Source organism: Neophocaena asiaeorientalis, unplaced genomic scaffold (assembly GCF_003031525.2).
Source record: "Neophocaena asiaeorientalis asiaeorientalis breed wild unplaced genomic scaffold, Neophocaena_asiaeorientalis_V1.1 scaffold249, whole genome shotgun sequence".
Classification (NCBI taxonomy): domain Eukaryota; kingdom Metazoa; phylum Chordata; class Mammalia; order Artiodactyla; family Phocoenidae; genus Neophocaena; species Neophocaena asiaeorientalis.
The window spans coordinates 3,167,802-3,189,792 of NW_020172625.1; the positions used below are offsets into that span (position 1 = coordinate 3,167,802).

At 42.6% G+C, this 21,991-nt stretch overlaps 1 protein-coding gene across 1 annotated transcript in view; it reads left to right on the top strand.

Annotated features, from left to right (window-relative positions):
* Nucleotides 1-18,688, top strand: part of LOC112395611 (guanine nucleotide-binding protein G(q) subunit alpha) — a 187,837-nt gene extending 169,149 nt beyond the window's left edge. The window contains exons 5-6 of the mRNA XM_024738923.1: nucleotides 7,297-7,450; nucleotides 13,408-18,688. Of these exons, the coding sequence (XP_024594691.1) occupies nucleotides 7,297-7,450; nucleotides 13,408-13,598 (345 nt within the window). The 3' untranslated portion in view covers nucleotides 13,599-18,688. The remainder of the gene's footprint in view (nucleotides 1-7,296; nucleotides 7,451-13,407) is intronic.
* Nucleotides 18,689-21,991: the final 3,303 nt, after the last annotated feature.

Genomic DNA, 21,991 nt, shown 5'->3' on the forward strand with positions numbered 1-21,991 from the left:
GGCCAGTCCAGGGGGGCTCGAGGAAGGAGTTTTGAGGGAAGTCAGGTCGATTTGGGTCTTGAAGGATGCGGAGGACAGCATTACAGGTCAGGAAAGTGGTCTCACTTGTGTGATAGTGGTGACATTGAGTCCTTTAATGTGGCAAAGGGAGCATTTGTGAGGGGTCAGATTGAAGATGTGCACTGAGCTCAGGCCGTGCCAAGCTGTAAATGCCAGACTGAGGAACTTGGGGCTTTACCCTGCAGCAAGCATTAAGTCACTCATGTGCAGCAGGGGGGTTGCATAAACCATTATTTTCTAGAGATTAGAAATATATATTTTTTACATTACATGTAATATTATACATTATAATATATATTTAATGTCAGTTTTCTATATCCATTCATGCACTGATGGACACAGGTTGCTTCCATGTCTTAGCTAGTGTAAATAACGCTGTAGTGAACATGGGTATGTAGCGTCTTTTCAACTTAAGTGTTTTTATTTCCTTCAGAGAGATACCCAGAAGTGGAATTGCTGGATCATATAGTAGTTCCGTTTTTAATTTTTTGAGATATTTCCATACTGTTTTCCATAGTGGCAGCACCAATTTACATTCCCACCAACTGTCTACAAGGGGTTCCCTTTTCTCCACAGCCTTGCCCACACTCATTTGTTGATTTTTTTTTTTAAATATACATCAGACATTTTATAAATTTATCTATTTAATTTTTGGCTGTCGGGTCTTCGTTTCTGTGCGAGGGCTTTCTCTAGTTGCAGCGAGCGGGGACCACTCTTCATCGCGTTGCGCGGGGCTCTCACTATCGCGGCCTCTCTTGTTGCGGAGCACAGGCTCCAGACGCGCAGGCTCAGTAGTTTTGGCTCACGGGCCCAGCTGCTCCGTGGCATGTGGGATCCTCCCAGACCAGGGCTCAGAACCCGTGTCCCCTGCATCGGCAGGCAGATTCTCAACCACTGCGCCACCAGGGAAGCCCCATCTGTTGGCTTTTTGATGATGATAGCCATTCTAATAGGTGTGAGGTGATATAGTGATTTTGATTTGCATTTCCCTGATGATTAGTGATGTTGAGCATCTTTTCATGTAGTTTCTATTGGCCACCTGTAGATCTTCTTTGGAAAAAATGTCTATTCAAGTCATCTGCCCAATTTTTAATCAGAAATTGTGTTTTTCTGCTGTTGGAATTGTATGAGATCTTGAGAATCCATTTGAGATGTTAAGGATTAGAGGTGTAAGACCCCTCAGGGATGGCCTAAAGAGGGCCTTTTTTGATGATCCTGGGAGGGAAGACACCGAATGGTCCCACCCTTCTTCTCGTGATTACAAAGTGGGGAACAGGTAGGCTCCCCTTCTTCCCAGGCCAGCGATCAGGGTGGAGTTTAGTGCTCCACCTTTTCACTGGTTCCAGCCCGCGTGAGGAGTGACTTACCTGATCAGTGTCGTCTTAGTCTGTTCGAGCTGCCATAACAAAATACCATAGACGGGGTGGCTTATAAACAAAAGACATTTATTTCGCACAGTTGTGGAGGCTGGAAAGTCCAAGATCAAGCCTTGGGCAGTTTCATTGTCTGGTAAGCATCCGCTTCCTGGTTCATCGATGGCCATCTCCTTGTTGTGTCCTCGCATAGCAGAAGGGGTGAGGTCTCTTTTATCATGGCATTAATCCCAACCACCTCCTGATGGCCTCACCTTTTAAAACCATCACATTGGGGGTGAGGATTTCAACACATGTATTTCAGGGGGACCCAAACATGTGGTCTGGCCAAGACTGACATTTCTGTGGCCACGTTTTCTTGAGGCAGGGTGACTGCATGGAGACCACCCAGGCCACTGGGTGCCCACTCACTGGTAGCCTGTCCTCAGGTAGCATGGCCCTTTGCTCTTCCCATGTCTGTGGAGCGGGGGGAGACTAGGCAGTCCCACGGATTTCTGTTCCCTCTGTTCCAGCTTTCTCACCTGCGTCGGGCCACCCGTCATTGGGAGCGACGCTTTCAGTCTGGGAGAAGTGGCAGATGGGGTTGATAAGAAGACAGAGCCTCCTTGGGCCTCAGGCATAGGCAGGCCCCCCCTGGGTAACAAGGAGCCCTGTGTTGAAGAGTAAAACCTTTACTAACATCAACTGGTTTTAACCCCAAGAGAAGGAGCGTAAGATTAGCACCCCACCCCTAGATGGCTTTTAAACCTGTCTCCAGAGGTAAACAAATCCTCATGTATATGACTGATAAAATCAGTGTCTCATGTTGCTATTTTGTTTTCTTACTTGCAACTCCAGGCCCTACAGAATTAGTAAAAAGCAAGTGTCACCAAGTCTTGTGGGACATACCGTTCCCTCACAGATTTCAGTTTTTACTGAGCAAAGTGGATTATGCCTCCTGCACTGCACAATCCACCACCTTGTAAAGGCATCATGAAAATCTCATTTAGTCCATTTAGGATTTAGTCTGGGGGTTTTGATCAGGTGAAAAAAGGCATTAGGGATTCTCACTGTGGTGTGAAAAAACAACTTACAGAGCATAAAGTAAGAATCTTATCCTAATTGGGAAAAACAAAAAGCATGAAGCCAGCAGAGTTGTATTTTCATCACACGACTCCGGCACTGGGCTGGATGTGTGACTAGAACTTCTCATCACGAATGTGGGACAGAGCATTGCCTGTCTCGTTGTTGTCCCTGGCTCAGCACGCTTTCTGCACCTTCCACCCCCAAGCGTGTGCCGTGTGTCAGCAAGGTCAGCTTCACTTGGGAGCTTGTTAGAACTGCAGGCTCCTGGGTCCCACCCCAAGCTGGGTCAGAGCCCGTGTCCCCAGGTGATTTCATAACACACATTAATTTGGAGAAGCTCACCTACAGCACACAGTGCTTCACAAAGTTAAACCTATATCAGAAGCCCTTCCCTGGAGGGCTTGTTAAAATGTGGATTCCTGGGGCTCCCCCTGTAAGATTGAGTTCGGTAGATCTGGTTGAAGGCATAGCGGTGCCGATGCTGCTGATCAGCGGTCCGACTTGTTGCTCTTTAGCTTTGCCCTGAATGAGAAGCTCAGGCCCAGGCCACACAGCACATGGTAAGTGGGAAAATAGCCTAGAGCAGCCCCAAACTGCATAACGCGAGCGAAGCTTGCATTGGACCAGGCCAGTAAGCGGGCATGCTTCCACGGTGGCCCAGTGCAGCCAGGGACAGTCGTCTCTGGGACCCGGGGCTGGGCATAGTCCACTGTCCTGGCTGTTGTCCTGGTATGAGACCCCCTCCCAATAGGGCCCCCTCTGGAGCTTGTGGGCTCCAGTCCTGATTTGAAACTTAATCAGAGCGACTTCAGGCGCCTCCTTGTGCTTTGACTCAAGGTCAAGACCACTCTCCCTTTCCCTGTCTCCACCCAGGGTCTAGCGACTTGAAGGAATCCAACTAGAAGAGCCCCCAATAGGGCCCCTTTCCCTTCTGCAGAGTGCTAATTACAATAAGTCTTTCTGATGGAGGCTCCCTGGTTGAGGCCAAGATGTACATACCTGCCCTTTAGAGGAGGCTTCTCTGAAGACCACAGTATGACTTTGTAGAATTTCTGTAGCTGTAAATAAGAAAAAAATGTTAATTCTCACATCAGGGATGTCACTATCTAATTAACCTTCTTTAGATCCTTTAATTCTTTCAGTTCTTATTAGAGCCTTTGCTTTCCTTCCGTCCTAAAATTTTCATCCTATAAAATCTCAGGCTATAAGATTGTTTCTCAGTGAAAATGGTTTCCAGGCTTAAAATTCTACCACTGGTAATGATAACCAGTAAAAGGCATGTAGATGGTAAATGTTATGTTTAAAGGCTATGCGTGTTATTTATGTTAAAGGTAAATGTGTACAGTAAAATGAACACTGTCCCTTGAGCCATGAAGTAACCTTTCACTCCACTGGTCCCACATTTCATCCGTATTTAATTACGTAAGCAATGGTAGGCGCAAAGTGTAAAGGTCAAAGAGATTGTGATGCCAAAAACTTGGTCTCTGTGCACCCGTGCCGAATCAAATCTCAGAGACAGCGTTTTGACTGAAGTAGAAAAGAATAGCTTTATTGCTGTGCCAGGCAAAGGGGGACACAGCAGGCTCGTGCCCTCAAAACTGTGTGTCCCAACCCAGGGGGATTTGGTGAGGAGTTCTGCAGCAGTGTTTCAGGGGTGTGTGCAGGGCCTGCATTCCTTTAATCTGGCCTCAGGTGGTCTCCTGATGAGCTTCTCCGGTTCTCAGGGTTCTCAAACTGCAACCTTCTCTCTGGAGTGAAGAATGCTTCATCAAGTAGTTAACATCTTCCACTTGTTGGGGGTTTTAGTTCTGCAGAAGAGCTCAAAGATATTGTTATGGGTATCCCTTGAGACGAGGAGGAACCAGGACCTGCCCCAAGGCTGCACTATTGCTTCTTGACTGCTCCTCCCTTGTCTCTGCATCGCCTCCCTTCCCTAATTAGCAGCTGTTTGAACCTGCCCTTTAGAACTCTGGGAGGGTCATGGAGGCTGAAGCCTATTCCCTAAAAACAAGAAATGGGGGACACAGAAGGGCTTCCATGCCCAGGAGCCCCACAGGGTCCTGCTCAGTTTCAGTTGGTGGCGATCGACTTTACCAGATGTGGTAAAGATCTCCTTTTGAAAAGTGGGCCTATTCAACCCGATTTGAATCGGCACACTTTATATTAGAAAAGAGCAAGACATATTCAGGATCTAGAAAGCTGTGCTTGGTGAGCTCAGTTTCCCCGAGAGTTCCTGGAACAGCAGTCAAAGGGTAATGCAGAGGAGGGAACTTGGCCTCCATAATGCTGCCCTGTGAAACTTAGGACACATGCTACATCAGGAAGGCAAAAGCTGAGCAGGACCTGTTAGCAGCTTGGAGCCTTAGTCTTCATGGTCATCCTTCAAACATCATTCATTCAATTTCCTTTTAGAAATTGAGAGTGAGGTAGATCCAAGGTATATCACTTAGAAGCACTTTTTTAAAATTTTTATTTTATATTAGTGTAGAGTTGATTAACAATGTTGTGTTAGTTTCAGGTGTACAGCAGAGTCATTCAGTTATACATATACCTGTATCTATTCTTTTTCAAATTATTTTCCCGTTTAGGTTGTTACAGAGTATTGAGCAGAGTTCCCTGTGCTATACGTTTGGTCTTTGTTGGTTGTCTATTTTAAATGTAGCATTGTGTACGTGTCAGTCCCAAACTCCCGATCTGTCCTCCGTCCCACCCTTCCTCCCACGCCCCCCCCCAAACTGTAAATTCGTTCTCTACGACTGTGAGTCTGTTTCTGTTTTGTAAATAAGTTCGTTTGCATCATTTTTTTTTAGGTTCTGCATATAAGTGATATCATATGATACTTGTCCTTCCCTGAGAAGCGTTTTATATATAATAAGAACCAGAAAAAATACAGTTCAAACTAGCTTTAAAACTAAAGGGTACTTAATTGGCTCGTTACCAAAAAATCCAGAGGCATAACCAAGTTCAGGCTTGACCAAGTTCATGGTTTGACCAAGAAGTTAGAACCTGGTTTCTTTTTCTCCCTGTTGCAAGATGGTTGCTAGAAGCTCGAGGCTATACAATGCCTCTTCCATTTTCTTGATGAAAGCAGGGTTCTCTGTTCCAGAGCTCTTAGCAAAAATCCTGGGGTTAATTACACCGGTTGAGCAGCTTGGCTATGCTGATGACCATAAACCAGGGAAGCAATACTCCAAGTGACGTGAGCCTGGATTCAGAGCCCAGCCCTGAATCAGCCCACGTACCAGGAGAATAGGATGCTCTGGCTTAAACCACTGACCCACCTGGTAGCAGTGGAGGTGGGCTCAATCCCCAGCAGGCTTTTCCATTGCCCCAGACTTGGTCATAACACGTAGAACTAAGGGGGTTGGAGAGTGTTCCCTGGGAGAAGTGTGCCCGTGCACCAGGGAAAGGAGTCGTCTCCAAATGTGCTGCCTTTGTCCATGACCTGAGGATGGGAATGATTTAGAAGCAAGTGTGTCTGTAGAAGGAAGCTGGTGAATAGATGTGGGCTAAACTAGGAGACGCTCTAGCTTTTGGCTGGTGAGTCTCAAGAGTAACTTTGATTAGTATCTTTGTTTGTAAGACCAGGCTAATTCCTTGAGAATCCGTTGAGGTTTCGTTACCAAGGGTGGCTTGATGATGGTTTCAGGTGAGAATAGTTTCTCACCAACACTGAAGGTAGTGACAAATATTACATTTGTATCTCCAAGTAATTACTGTGTATATGTCCACGGTTCTGTATGAAAATTATAGTGAAACTTAGGGAGAAGGTGTGTTCTGATAAAGGGGAAATGTGTGATCTAAAAATATTTTTCCATGTGTTTTTCTAATCAGGGGATATATATATTTGTAAAGTAAGTAGTAATAATTCTAAGAATACAGATGCACTTTGGGCAAAGAATTAAGTAACTTTGTGGGGGGGGGGTTGTTATTTATTTTTGGCTGCATTGGGTCTTTGTTGCTGCACGCGGGCTTTCTCTAGTTGCGGCGAGCATTTATTTTTGGCTGCGTTGGGTCTTCGTTGCTGCACGGGGGCGTTCTCTAGTTGCGGTGAGCAGGGGCTACTCTCCGTTGCAGTGCGCGGGCTTCTCGTTGCGGTGGCTTCTCTTGTTGCGGAGCACGGGCTCTAGGGCACACGGGCTTCAGTAGTTGTGGCACGTGGGCTTCAGTAGTTGTGGCTCACGGGCTCTAGAGCGCAGGCTCAGTAGTTGTGGCGCACAGGCTTAGTTGCTCCGCGGCATGTGGGATCTTCCCGGACCAGGGCTCGAACCCGTGTCCCCTGCATTGGCAGGCGGATTCTTAACCACTGCACCACCAGGGAAGCCCCCTAAGTAACTTTGTTTTGATTGTTATGAAATAGAACTAATAGTGAAGCCGCAAGTACACATAGCTTAAGAAATGCAAAATGAAGCCTGGTACTTTGTTCTTAATTCAGATCTTAAGCATTTGGCCATGAATGAATAATTCTTAGTGGACATTTGTGACGCTTGGTGGACTTTTGTGACAGTGTGCCAGATGCATGATTCTAAAGCCTTTGATGATTCTCTTTCAACCTTAAGAGTTATTTCAGCAGAGGTTTATTATTATTATTCTCTTCCGCTTGTCAACCTGAGAGTTTGCCTCATGAAAAGAGCTGCTGAGTCTTTTGCATGTAAATCCTGATAAAAGCTGCTACAGCCCAGCCCAGGGCCACAGAAACTGAATGCATACCAAAGACGGGTTGGACTTACAAAACAATTCACAGACTGAGTAATCAATCATGTAATTCACGCGTTGTTTTTCTGATGATTTTTTTCAGAACCGAATGGAGGAAAGCAAAGCACTCTTTAGAACAATTATCACGTATCCCTGGTTCCAGAACTCCTCAGTTATTCTGTTCTTAAACAAGAAAGACCTTCTAGAGGAGAAAATTATGTATTCCCACCTAGTTGACTACTTCCCAGAATATGATGGTAAGTCAGCACTCTTCCGCCCGCCCAGTAGCTAGGGACACATTCCACCCGCCTCCCGAGACCAGTGCCGACACACCCCTCCTTTGCCCCCCCCACCCCAAGCCTGCACGCTGTGACTGATGGAGTACAATTCTTGTTTGTTCTGTCTTTTAAGACAACCTGAAATGAAATGTGTCATACCCTGACAATGCTGAAAGCTATATTTCAAAGCACATAAGAAGTTGTTTTCTTTTGCTGTTCAAAGGAGGGAACAATCCCCTAGTTTTGACTAATTGTGTGTCAACCACTATAGCTCCCTCTTGATTTCCCTTTCATTTGGTAACAGTCTGCCTCTGCCTCTCTCTAGAGAGAAAACAGAACGTTGTGGTCAGGAGCCCATGGTCTGAAGTCGATCTACCCAGATTCAAATCCCAGTTCTGATATTTCCTATTTGTAGAACCGTGATCAAGTCAGTTAGTTGCTCTGGGCTTTAGGACCAAACTTATGTTTTATAGACTATAATAGATAACATACTGTGACATTTTAGCATGATGCCTGACACATGGTGAATATTTAGCAAGTATTTACTTTTGGGGGGCTTCATGACCCCATGAAGCCCCATCATCCTAAGGGATGGCAGCCATCCTTTAAGCTCTTCCTGTAGCACTTAGGGTCTGTAGCACCCACTTCAGTACTCATATGTATGCACTTCGCATTATTTTCTTCCTTCTTATAAACAAATCTTGCCTCCTCAACTAGACTGTGAAATCCTGGATGACCGGGCATGACAACCAACCCCTTCCGAGAAATACTTGTTGATTGATTGGTAACAAAATGCATCCACACCCAGCCACTCTGAAACAGGTGAAAGAGTCACAGCCACTGCCCTGTAAGAACTTACATGCACGGTCCACACCCATCTCCCCGTACGTGCTCAAGTCTAGGTTAGGAGTGGCTAACTACGGCCTGCCACCTCTTTTTATAAATCAAGTTTTATTGAAACAGCCATTCATTTATATACTGTCTGACCACTTTTATGCTACAACAGCAGAACTGAGTAGTTGTGACAGAGCTCAAGTGGCCCACAAAGCCGAAAATATTTCCTCTCTGGTCCTTTAACAGAGAAGTTTGCCAAACCCAGATCTAGATGAACAGCAGGTAAGAGGACAAGCTTTGAATGTCACAGAAAACCAGCACTGCCACTTACCAGCAGTGGTGCCTCGGACAAGTTTATTCAACCACTGAGTTTCTTCATGAGTGAAAGAGAATTGAATAGAATCACATATGTAAGTTACTTAGCACAGTGCCCGGCACAGAGAAGAGCACAAACCCGGAAGTACCTATTATAGAGGTGCAACAGTAGAGAATGGGCTATTTTTTAAAAGTACATTATCAGCAAAGGGTATCTGGCATGGATGTCAGCTCAGCAGACTCCCTCAGAATGGTAATTGCTTCAAAACTAATATTCAGTTTGGCCTCACAGCTTTCTACGAAGACACAGACACATCGAGGATGGGGTTTTATTCATCTTTTCATCACACACGCGTTTGGTATGGTGCTTCTCTTGGAAGGGGAACGTTACATATTTAATGAAGTTCCCTTCTCAGATACATATAAGACTGAGCGTTGCTGACTCTACCACGTGGGGATGTTGTCAGGTATTAGAGATAGTACTGTTTTTGGTAGCAGTGTGTTCCCATCCTCTGTCCAAGTACATTTTCCTTTGTGCTTTGAGGTTCCTTTAAAACGATACTTGGCCAGCCTAGACAGTGTGTTCTCTTTTCCTCCTTTTACTTTGCCACTCGCCTGCCACCACATCACAAGCGCCGGAGCCCGGAGTCCTCAGTGCTCCTGAGGAAACTGGAAGGAAGTAACTTTATGTTAGTTCTCTCCCACGGCAACAGGCTGGCTCCTTAAACACGAGATCTGCCCGAATAAGATGGGCACGAAGCATCTGGCTTACACCCAAACACGCATGCTTGCCTCACACACCTGGAAGGAGAGGCTCTTTGTAGTTTTTCTCAGAACTTGGTGAGAATCCACGGATGGGATATGACCCCGACCTCCCGCCGCAGCACCCGCCTACAGGCTAGCATGTTTTCGTGATATGCTTGCACACGGGAGGACAGAGGCAGCACGGCCCTACAGAGCAGACCCACCGAGGCTCATGGTGCATGAGGCGGCAGCACGCACGGCACGGCACGGCACACCGGGGGTGGTTTCCTGCAGTACGACACGTGTTAGGAGTACCGTTCTCCCCTCTCTGTGCAGCGTCTCCTAATCTCTTTACACATCTCCTTTGGCCAATAATTTCCCCAGATATCCCATCACTATGAGTGTGAGCATCTTCCTTCTAACATGTGCCCGTTGTGAATATCTTTTTTTTTTTTTGCGCGGTATGCAGGCCTCTCACTGTTGTGGTCTCTCCCGTCGCGGAGCACAGGCTCCGGCCACGCAGGCCCAGCGGCCATGGCTCACGGGCCCAGCCGCTCCGCGGCACGAATCCTCGTCCCCTGCATCGGCAGGCGGACTCTCAACCACTGCGCCACCAGGGAAGCCCCATCGTGAATATCTTTAAATCCCAAGATGTTTTTTACTGTCCATCTCCCCCAGTAATACACATAACGCATACAGGAAACTTGGCCGTGGAAAAAGAAAGACAGACACTGATTGTTATTCATAAAGCAAACACAGCTGTCATTCCAGGAGACTTCAAGCCCTTGTAAGATGAGCTAAGACAGAAAAAATTCTAGGCCCACTCTGCAGTGATATTTTTATCATAAACATGTTTATAGTATTCTAAATTTCACACTTCCACATTTCTGCACTTACAAGGTCTTCATTGTAATGAATGCCATTTCTGTATTCCTCTTCGGGAAGGAAAATTACCATGTCTACATGGACTTGAATTGCAAAATTGTCCATAGAGACTATGGAATTCTGTTACTGCTATGATGACTAAAAGGATTTCTTTGTAGTTTATGTTTATTCAAATAGCAAATTATGCTTAAAAACGTAACAGGTTCCAGGTGCTCTTCCGTGAACTTGAGTCTTGTTCTGATACACTTTAGAGTTAGAAAAAGAAAAAGTAGACCTTTCTTTCTCAAAAAGAATAAGTACAGGGCTTCCCTGGTGGCGCAGTGGTTGAGAGTCCGCCTGCCGATGCAGGGGACACGGGTTTGTGCCCCGGTCCGGGAGGATCCCACGTGCCGCGGAGCGGCTGGGCCCGTGAGCCATGGCCGCTGAGCCTGCGCGTCCGGAGCCTGTGCTCCGCAACGGGAGAGGCCACAACGGTGAGAGGCCCGCGTACCACAAAAAAAAAAAAGAATAAGTACAAAATTCATTCATAAGCCAGAAAGATAGTGTTCTTTTAGGAAAATGAGAGGCTGCACCAGTTCTAACAATCTATTTGTCCTGGTTTTAAATATTTTTATTACTGCTATGGAATTATTAACAGTAAGTACATTGAATAAACTAGGACATTAAGTGATTATATATATTACATATTTTTAATTGTGTAACTTTTTAATTCATTATGATGCCAGCCTTCTTAATCATTGACAAAAATTTTAATTCTGGGCTCTGAAGTTAGAAATTCAAACATTCCTTTTGTAAATTGTACAAATGAGAATGATCCGTTTTCGTGGCTCTTTCTCCCAGTTTCCAGCAATGCTGGATATAAAGTTATTTGCAGTAAGACTGGTTTGAAAAGTTTTCAGGTTGGCTGTCTGAAACTCACGGTGCATTTTGTTAGAATGTGCAGGCCCTCGGTAGAAATTTCAAAGATTTCTTTGTCCCAACCAGTAGATGACAATACTGACAGAAAAAAATCTAAGCTGTGGATGGATCCCAAGAGGGTCTTCTGAGAGAGGAAGAGTGGAGGTTATAGCGCAAGACCTTCTTTCATGGTACAGAACTAGAAAAAATGGGAGAAATGCAGATGTATAGTGCCACAAAGACTCATATGAGAAAGGTGCTCAATCCTTGATAGGTGGTGGTGGTGCTTTAGTGTTGCTTTTAATTTACAAGTTTTAAATTAATATATTTATTAGGATCTATTATGCTCTATTGAGTTATAATTCATATACCATTTAAAATCCACCCATTTGAAGCGTGTAATTCAATGCTTTTTGGTATGTTAATTTTTTTAATTCTGGTAAAATATATGTAACATAAAATTTGCCATTTTAAGCATGCAATTCAGTGATATTATAATTACACTCACAGTGCTTTGCAGCCATCACTATTCCCACAACTTTATCATCACCCCAAACAAATTCTGTAATCATGAAGCAGTAACTCCCCTTTTCTCCTCCTCCTAGCCTCTGGTAACCTCTAATCTACTTTCCGTCTCTATAAATGTGCCTAATCTAGGTACTTCATATAAGTGGAATCGTACAATATCTGTCATTTTGCGTCTGGCTTACTTTACTTGATAAAGTGTTTAAGGTTCATACATGTTGTGGCATCTATCAGAATTTAATTGTATGTATATATTACCTTTTGTTTATCCATTCCTGTTGATGGATCCTTGGGTTATTTCCACCTTTTGGCTGTTATGAATAATGCAGCAATGAAAATTGGTGTACAAGTATCTGTTACAGTCCCTGCTTTCAGTTCTTTTTGGGTATATACCTAGGAGTGGAATTGCTGGCTCATGTGGTAAGTCTGCGTTTAGAGTTTTGGGGAATCATCAAACTGTTTTCCATTTTACATTCTCAGCAACAATGCACAAGGGTTCAGATTCCTCCACATGCTTGCTGACACTTGTTATTTTCCACTTGATTTGATTATAGCCATTCTAGTAGATGTGAAGTGGTATCTTATTGCGATTTTGATTTGTATTCCCTAATGAGGTTGAGCATCTTTTCATGTGCTTATTGGCCATTTATATATATATTCCTGAGAGAAATGTTTATTCAAGTCCTTTGCCCATCTTTTTATCAGGCTGTCTTTTTGTTGTTGAATCGTAGGAGTTCTTGGTATATTCTGGATATTTACCCCCTTAGCAGATATGTGATTTGCAAATATTTCCTCCCATTCTGTAGGTTGTCTTTTCTTTTTGGTCATTCTTTTTTTTTTTATTTCTTATTGAAGTATAGTTGAATTACAATGTTGTGTTAATGACTGCTGTACAGCAGAGTGTGTAGGTTGTCCCTTTACTTTCTTGATGTCCTTTGATATACAAAAGTTCTTAATTTTGATGAAGTCCAATTGATCTGTTTTCTCTTTCGTTGCCTGTGACTTTGGTGTCATATCCAAGAATCTGTTGCAAAATTATTAAGTAACTTCTTCATATATCCTGGTAAATGTACCACAATCCTTCTAAGACAGTGCTTGGCATATAAGAGACCCTGGATAAAAGTAAGAAAATGTAAACCAACTTTTTAAATCATCACACGTAGTGAATTGAATTCTCATAAATGTGGTTTGCTCAGAAACATCAGAAGTGAGGCTACAGAGGACAGCTGTAGATGGACCAGACCTTAAGGAACAGGTTTTGTATTCTGAGAGAGATTTCAGTCTGGAGAATGTAAAATGATCTGTAGTGGAGTGGGGGAGGGGAGACACACAGGGGCAGATTGACAGGAGAGCCTGAGGCAGTTTTGTTGTAAGCATGCTTATTATGCAGCTGAAACCAGCTCAGTTAACTCAGTCCAACAGAAGTAAACTAATCACACCCCTACTGAAGATTCTGCTGTGGCTCCCTATCTCCCAAAGAATCAGAGCTAAACTTAGCCTGCCCTTCAAGCTGTCTGCCTGTTTTCACCTAATCACATTCTGTGGATGGATGGAGATGAATGGATGGGCAGGTAAAGTGACACAGGGGAGCAATTACACATAGTAGTGTTGAGGAAGGTGCTTGTAACAGATCCGGTCTGCACTGAAGAGGTCTTTATGAGCGTCAGTAACCACTGACTGAGCAAATGCCTTAACAGATCAGCTGACCAATGTCCCTTTCCTCCCTTGGCCAACAGGACCCCAGCGAGATGCCCAGGCAGCTCGAGAATTCATCCTGAAGATGTTCGTGGACCTGAATCCAGACAGTGACAAAATTATCTACTCCCATTTCACATGCGCCACAGACACCGAGAACATCCGCTTTGTCTTTGCCGCCGTCAAAGACACCATCCTCCAATTGAACCTGAAGGAGTACAATCTGGTCTAATTGTGCCTCCTTGACACTGCCCTTCCCTTCCCTGGTGGGCTATTGAAGCTATACAAGAGGGACTGTATTTCTGTGGAAAGCAATTTGCATAATACTAATTTATTGCCGTCCTGGACTCTGTGTGAGCGTGTCCACAGAGTTCGTAGTAAATATTATGATTTTATTTAAACTATTCAGAGGAAAAACAGGATGCTGAAGTACAGTCCCAGCACATTTCCTCTCTTTTTTTTAGGCAAAACCTTGTGACTCAATGTATTTTAAATTCTCAGTCATACACTCACAAAGAGCTGTTTCTTCCTCTCTCTCTCTCTCCCCTCTTCTTTTCTATTGAGCAAAATGAAGCTGATTTATTTTCCTTTTCCTAACCCATCCCTTCCTCCTGATTTTTCCCACATTACAATGGCCTTTATCCTAGTTCCATTCTTGGTCAAGTTTTTCTCTCAACTGATACAGTCAGGACAAGTGTCATTCAATTTAAGCCATCAACATCAGCTTAATTTAACAGTTTGTAGTTTTTACTGAAGGATTATAAGTATTAATACTGTGGTTTTAAATGTATTGCTGTGGATATACATGTAGAGGTTTTTTTATATAAATACATTGTTTTGCCTCACTTTGGGCTGGGACAGTGGATGCCCATCTAACGGTTAAGTGTCTTTTTTTTTTTGGATTTCTACCTTCAGCCATAGCTTGGTTGCTCAGTGAACTGTACATAAGTCAGTAAGGCAAGGGCCAAGACACACAGAAGTCCGTCCTTTTGAAATGCCATGTGCCATTGTCCTTCCTCCTTTCCTTCCCTTTTTTTTTTCACCTTGCTTTCTTCAAACTGCAGATGCCAAAAAATATATGCCAAGAGACACTACATTATTCCAATGGCTGCTACCCAGATCCTTTTCATAGGTTGCTCTTAATTTTTTTTTCCTTCAGTTCAAACTTTTCCTCCCTTTTTTTTTTTCTTAGTGTTTGGGCCACAGTTTTTAAAATGACTTTTATTAATGGGTATGTGTTGCCAAAGCTGGCTTTTAAAAAAAATTTTTCAGTAAGAACTTAAAAGCCAGTATCTTAAAGTGTAAGAGAGTAAGACTGTGAAGGCTAAAATGTTTGGCTGTGAATGAACCTGAAATACCAGTTGCCAAACAGTTGGTCACTGTCAACTTGACTCTCATAGTCCATCCTTTTCTTTGCCCTTAAAATCATTGTTTTGTGTCCACATTCCATGTTGAGCATCTAAATCGACAATGTGGAAAAGCTGTCCTGTGTGATACCCCATGAAATCTGCTTTTCTCCATTTGAAGCCAGTTTTACTCTCTTTGTGTTCTTTAAGGTCAAGTAGGTCTGCCAAGAACATTGGTTGATAGTATCATTCTGACACCTTTAATTTGCAGAATCTGAAGTTACTGCTCGTTTACCATCTTTGGGATCTTAAACTGGTGACTGGCTGAGTTGAACTTAAGGAAGATTTGTGGACCGAAACTCAAAAGTAACCTCTCTGTTCTATAGAACATGTATTTATATAACTGAACATAGTAGGAGAGAGGTCTGGAATTCTATATGTGCAATTTTTCAACCAATGCAAAAAACACAGCACATGTATTGATGAGCTTCTGTCAAGCAGTTTGAGTTGAAATATAATTTAAGAACATAAGTCATGACTGTTTTAAACCTGCTGGGAAGTTAGTTAGAATTAGGCCATGATGCTGGTCTCAGAATAACTACAATACTATTTGGCACGAGTCTAAACTTTCATATACATCACTCTTTTGGAACAGTAAAGGAGAGGGAGAAAATCAATGGCTTATCAGATGAGTACCAGAGTTACTAAGTAGTCATGGGATGTTCCCATTCTTTACTCTCCCAGCCTCAAACTACACAGGTTACTTGTTTTTTTTTTTTCTCCTTATTCAGAAAGCACCTGTAATTTAATTAAGAAACAGACTGCCTGTAGGTCTAGTGCAATTACGAATGCTCTAATCATTGTACATACATCTCTCCCTTGATATCGCATCATCCATACTGGCTTTGTAATCATTAATTTTTTGGCAGATTGAATGTGCTGTATTGATATGTATCTATGTAATTGTATTGTGTGTCTTGTAGCTAATTCACATTTTGAATAATGTTATTTTATTTACTTTTTTAAGAGAGGAGAATGTAAATTTGTCAGTTTATTTCTGACTAGGGATATTTTTTTTTTTCCATTTAGAAAAGAAAAAAAAAAACCTTACTATCGTACGGAGCGGTACTAGCATCGTGCTATGTAAAATCATTTGCACATTCCTGAGTAGAGGTATACTGATTATAAGACCCAAAGGTCTTAAGACCCAAAGGTAATTTCATAGCAAAAATCAGTTGGAGCTTTTATACAAACATGGAAACCAACTTTGTAGAACTTTTGCCATTTGACCTAGGATTGGAATATGAGCTTTTATACAATTCATATTCTTATTTGGCAAATATGCACAGTTTAGTATTACCTCTCTGATGGCCTTTATTAGAAAGGCAGTTTTAGAAGCTATTGTGATCCACTAAGGAAATGTTTTAACAGCTAGCGACCACTGCTTGCCTGAAAGGGCGATCTTAAATTTGGTGCAGCAAAAGAAAAAAAAAAAGAAAAAAAAAAAGAAAAAAAAATATAAACAACAACATTTGAAGGCCTACAGTGTGTATAGAGAAAACCTCATCACAAGGTCATAAGTGTTACAGTTTTAGGGAATCAAGATATTCTATTTAATAGAGCTATAGTAGATGTAGTCAATTAAACCTGATCTCAAAGCTCAAAGAAGCTGAGCAAAACAGGGAAAGATTGTTATATTTGTCTTTATGAAATCGGGATGGAATTGCTATGCAGAATTGCGGTTTGTGGTCTCACTGTTCATCTTAGGGTGCATGACAAGATCCCTTCTCTTGAGAAAGGAAAAAATTGATCACCCTAGTTACAGTGACGCATAGAAACCGAATTGTATCCACACTAGTCAGTCGAAGCTAAAGGATTTTCTTTTTTGTTTCTTTGGGGTTTTACTGAAGGGTCTGGGGTGGGAAGGGATTCTTTTCAGTTTTGTATAAAAACGAAGTTTACTCATGCTTTCTATTATTATTGTGATTGCAAGCATTCTAAGCGTGTGCCGCTGGACCCCTCTTGTGATGCTCTCGGTAACAGTAACGGAGGCCTGTGGCGAGTTTTGTGGTGACTTGGGCATGTCTTATTGAAAAACAAAAACACAAAACACAGAAACCTTTCTTCAGCAGACCAAGGCAAGCAGCCGTTTCATGACTCACTTAACACATTGCAGTGTACCAGTTTACAGATGATTTTTCCCTTTTTGCGTGACATGGCAGTTCCAACCCACAGAGAATCCCTTATTTGTAAATTGGAGGTTTGTACTATGCCTTACAGAGCTTAAATTCAGAAGTTTGTGCCTCATATCTGAAACAAAGGGAAATAACAAAAGTAAGTAAATCCCCTCAGAGTGTTCGTTTTTAAATACATTTTCATATAAAGAGCTCTGTTGAATGTCATGAATAGATTGGGGGGGAAAAATCTTCTAGAAACCTGCATATGTTGTTTACTAGCAGATGACATCTACAAAAGGTATTTAAGGAACACCCGAAACTTGTATTTTTTTGTAGATTAACTAGCAGGTCTAATATTTTAAAAAGGTAATTCAGCTAAAGGACAATTGACTTTTTGTACTTCAGACTATCTTGATTGTCGAGGTGTACGAACTGTAATTTTAAAATTTATACTCTGCCAGATGATTGTAAACTTCAGTTGTCTTAAGTTAGGAGTCAGTGAAAAGCTATTTATGCTGGATAGGGGTCAAAAATGACTATTATTTGCAAAAAATATATATAAAAATAATGGGAAGAAAGGGCTGCCTAATGAGATACTGCAAGACTCAGATACTGGTTGGAAATAATCAAGTGACCCTCAATTTCCCTTTGTTTTCAGTTTCTCAAAAAGAATGAATGAAATGAAATATAGCAGAATGTTAACCCATATAAAAATAAAGTGTACCCAAATATTGTAACGATATTGCTGCTCTTCTTAAAATTAAATAAGGGTTTAAAACCACTTAATTGGTCATCGACAACATCTCAGTTGACACAGATAAGGTGTGCTTGGTATACTGTTTTCTTCCAAAGGTTATCTTTGGTTAGAAACACACACAAAAATTAAAACTAGTAAGTAACATCGTGTTTATCTATCTCTACATATTTCCAGCATATGTAGCGTTAATAGATCTGTCCTGGTAACTATGTCTTTGGGATTTCATTTTGATTCCATAAAATTAGGAAAAGAAATGGCTTAGTTGTATATGACTAGGTAGAGATTTTTGGAGCCAAACACCTGCTGTTTCATAGATACTTAGTACACAGTCTGAACTTGCCACTTGTTTTTCTCACAGAATAACCATTTCCTGCTGTCTTCCCAACTACCAGTGCCCTTCAATAACCCTGTTGCTTCTAGAATCATCTGTTCAAAGTATGCATATACACCCAGCACATAGTAGGTGCTCAAATATTAATTTCCTTCTTACCTCCCTCATCATGTATCCTCCATTTCCCCATATGATTCCACCCCAATAGTAAGTGGCATTTACATGTTATGAAAACACCTATTGGGTAAAATTGGATCTCACTTGGATAAAGGAATTCTGACTTCCATTTAAGCTTTGGTACACAGAAAAACAACAGGGAGAAGATATTCTTCAATAGAATATTTTTAAGTTTAGAAAAGGAAGATGGAAAATTACTATGTAACTTTGTTCAGGTTACTTCGACTGAAACACATGTTTTTGGTGGATTTCTTTTCCTCAAAGAACTCTCTAAATGCAACTTGCTGGATTCCTCACCTGTCATCATGCTGGAAACCCTTACTAGACCTATGTATTTAGGGAGTTTTGTCAGAAAAACATTTTTAACTTGCAGTATTTAAAAGAATCATATTTACTGTTCTTAAAATGTCATTCAAATGCATGTATTGTCTATTGTTTGGGGATGGGAACTAGTTTTGCAAAAAAAACACCTAATGTTGTATAATAATGCCCCGATGATCTTGCTGGTTAAAAATACAGTATTTTTGGCCATAAGTTTGTACTACAGTTTTCTTCATTCTTGAGTTTTCCTTCTCTTGAAGTTGCCTAAGCCTCTCCAAGACTATTTTTTATTATAAGGAGTATTGGGATAAATCTTTCCTTCCTTAAAGCACTTTATACTGCACATCCATTTCCCAAAGTAGGTTCAATAGTTTTTAAACAAACCACCAAAAAAAACAAAAACAAAAAACCCTTTTCCTTTCTGAATATAATCAGAAATTTCCGACTTCTTTAGTGGAAGTTTTCATATGACAGTGTTTATCAAATTTGTTTTAAAAAAAATACTTGCCCTAATTTAGGTTGCAAGCAACTGTCAAAACAAGTTTAAATAGCTGCTCAATAAAGACTTACAACAAGCCCCAGTCTTCACCCTGAGGCCATCTCCTCAGAGAAAGAACACAGGGCCTCACAGGCAGAGGGTTTCATTAGAGTTTCTTGTCTCAGCCCTGGGAATGAAAGGTCCACTCCACGTGGGAAAAAGGACCTGGCGTAGGTGTCCTTTAAGTCTGATTTTTAGAAACGTAACATCGAGGCTTTTGAGATCAGCTAAAAACTAGCTTTTCTTTTTCTAGCAATTTTGTGAAGTTGGGGTGATGGCAGCAAGCGCTTCTCCAGAAAATCGGTGCTTACGCATAGGGACCTGAAACCGTAACAGAAGCAAGACCTGTTCCTGCTACTTGTGATCAGGTCTTTTACTTGGTAGCCCAGCCCTTGCTTAGGGAATTTTGTGTCTTGCAGAATACTGTTGCATCCATTGACTTTAGAGAAGAAAGTGTCATTTTTACTTAAAAGCCTTAGTTTTAAGGCTGTCCTATCCTTGCACGTTTTAGAGACCCTTTCCAGTAGGTGGTGTCCCTTCTCTCTGGATCTTCCTGTGAAGGGAATGGTGTGCCTGGGGACTGTCATTAGTACGGGCCTGGAGTGACAGTTCCCACAGCCTCTCTGCCGAGGAACCGGGGTGTTAAGCAGCCCTCTAGTGCTCCTCACTCTGTGGCCTTCTTGCTGGGGCCTGACCCCACCAGGACCTGACCTTGGTCCATCTGCGTCATCATCTTGAAGACCCCCGCCCACAGAAAAAGACAGGAACTTGGTGAACATTATTTGAGCCACGTATTTTAACTTGATCTTTCAACTCACAGGTCAAGGCTGCCTAGTCTGATTTTTTTCTGTCCTATCCTGGGAGCAATAAAAGAGTAGCTGGTCTGAAAGCTGCTCTACCTTTCTCTTCATCTTCCCTGTCTCCTCCCATTTTTTCTCTTAGGATGTGACAGCCGGCATGCTGCCTCTTGAGAAACCAATTAGACCACAGCAAAGAGGTGGGGGGAGAACTTGATGCCAAGGAACAACAGTAGTCCCGTGTGAGAGTGCGTACAGAGCAACTTCTAATCGTCACCAGCCGGTGTCTTGTTTTTCTCTAGTCTAATTCTGAGTCATTTCCATGTTCATCAGCTACTTCATATTTAAAGCCTTTACTGAAATGTTGATCAGGGTTGGACAGTGGAAGGCAGTGGTTGAGGGTGGGTTTCTGGTTGGTACTTTTTGTTCTAAGTTATCTGTGTGTTACCATTGTTGCTTTGTTTCATTGCCATGGCTAATTAAATACAGTTCCAGCTATTAGGAGGCACTGAACTCAGTCTGTTTTAAGGGAGCCTCCCTTAGGTCCCTGCGAAACAAGGCCTTGGTTGTAAAATGCGGGTCTCTTTAAAATCTAAGATATACAGGGAATTCTGAAAAGATTCTTTTTGAATTCTCATGCCTCAAGACTTTAAATATGATCTGGGTTGAGGCTCTCTCTGTTTTCGTCAAGAATGCAAAGGCCAGATATTTTTCTGTCCCAAAAGCCTGTGGGTAAGATAGGCAACTTGCCTCTTTAAGAGGGTAATTAAACCAAACCATAGTAGCAAAGAGCCGATGGGGTTCCCTCAGCGGCCCTTCCAGGCCCTTCCACCGCACTGCTTCGGCCCTCGGTGGCCTTGGAGGAGGAGTTCTGCAGCTTAGAGGACTATATGCCTGTCCCATTGAGACAGGCTGCATAAAGGGCCCCTGGAACTTTCACCCTGTTTGCAGTTTGACCAGTGTATTTCTATGGTGGATATTTTAAGCATCTTTAGAAATGAGAGTCCCAGGAAAAGAGATTGGCAAGTGAAACTTGGCAAACCCTGGAAGTCTGTAAATGGAATTCCACATTATGTACCCAGCTACCAAGAAGCTTCCAGAGCTGCTCACAAGACCATGTTTGTGTCTGCTCTGGGGTCCCCTCACCTAGGGCGCCATGCCTATTAGGGATCCCACACTGCCTGCCACGTACTGTCCAGTCAAGGCGCCAGCTGGGGCGCCCCTGACGTGCAGGGTCCACGTCAGGAATTGTAAATGCCATGGTTATTTTCCCAGGCTCAGAGCAGCATTAGCAAAAGGGGCCTGCTTTCTTTTCGCGGAATACAAAACAACCCAGCCAGTGGTATCCTGATAAATGGTTAACAGCGGGGGAGCAGTGCAGGATTATGGTACTGATTGGTAGTGAGTGCTGATTTCCATGGTTGAAATGTTCCCCCACCATGCCCAGTTTTAAGCTACTGATTTGTAAGGTCACAACTCAGAGTTGGGAAGAGATGCTAACGATGGACTCTCAAGCTATCCTGCAGGGAGGACACCCTCACTCCCTTAAGACAATGCCTTTCTGTAAACCTGGGAAGCCTACCTGGCTAATTGCACCCAGAGCACATGCATTCCCTTCCCCGTAACCTGGATCTAATTACCAAAGAGCAACCTGCTCACAATAGGCTCAGAGATGAGGCAGCTTGGCTGGCGCTACTAAACACTTAAACTCTCCGAAGGAACAGCAGGAATGGGTGGGTACACCTGAAACTAAGTCAACTATACTCCAACATAAAATTTTAAAATGAAGAAAAAAAAAAAAGGAATGGCAGGAATGGGTGCCCAGGAAGCTGGAGAGGAAAAATGCAAAATCAATTTGGACATCGGATTAACCTAACGCTCTGTGTGCATGCGTGTGAAATGTCTCAGCATTTCCAAGCAGTTCAGTCATTGCTGAACAAAGAGAAAAAGCCTGTCCAAATATTCATACCAGTGGGTGACACGATTAATCCTAAATCTCTTAAAAACTAATCTCGATACATACGTGGGTATACGTGTAAAACCTAAAAACGGTTTGCCCTTGAAGTTGTGTACATGTGTGCATACATGTGTAGTCACAGTCAGACTGGCTCATCTCTTGGTTACTAGAAGCATTTAACTCAGTAATGCTTCAAACTGACATGATCAAGACAGAAAAGATTA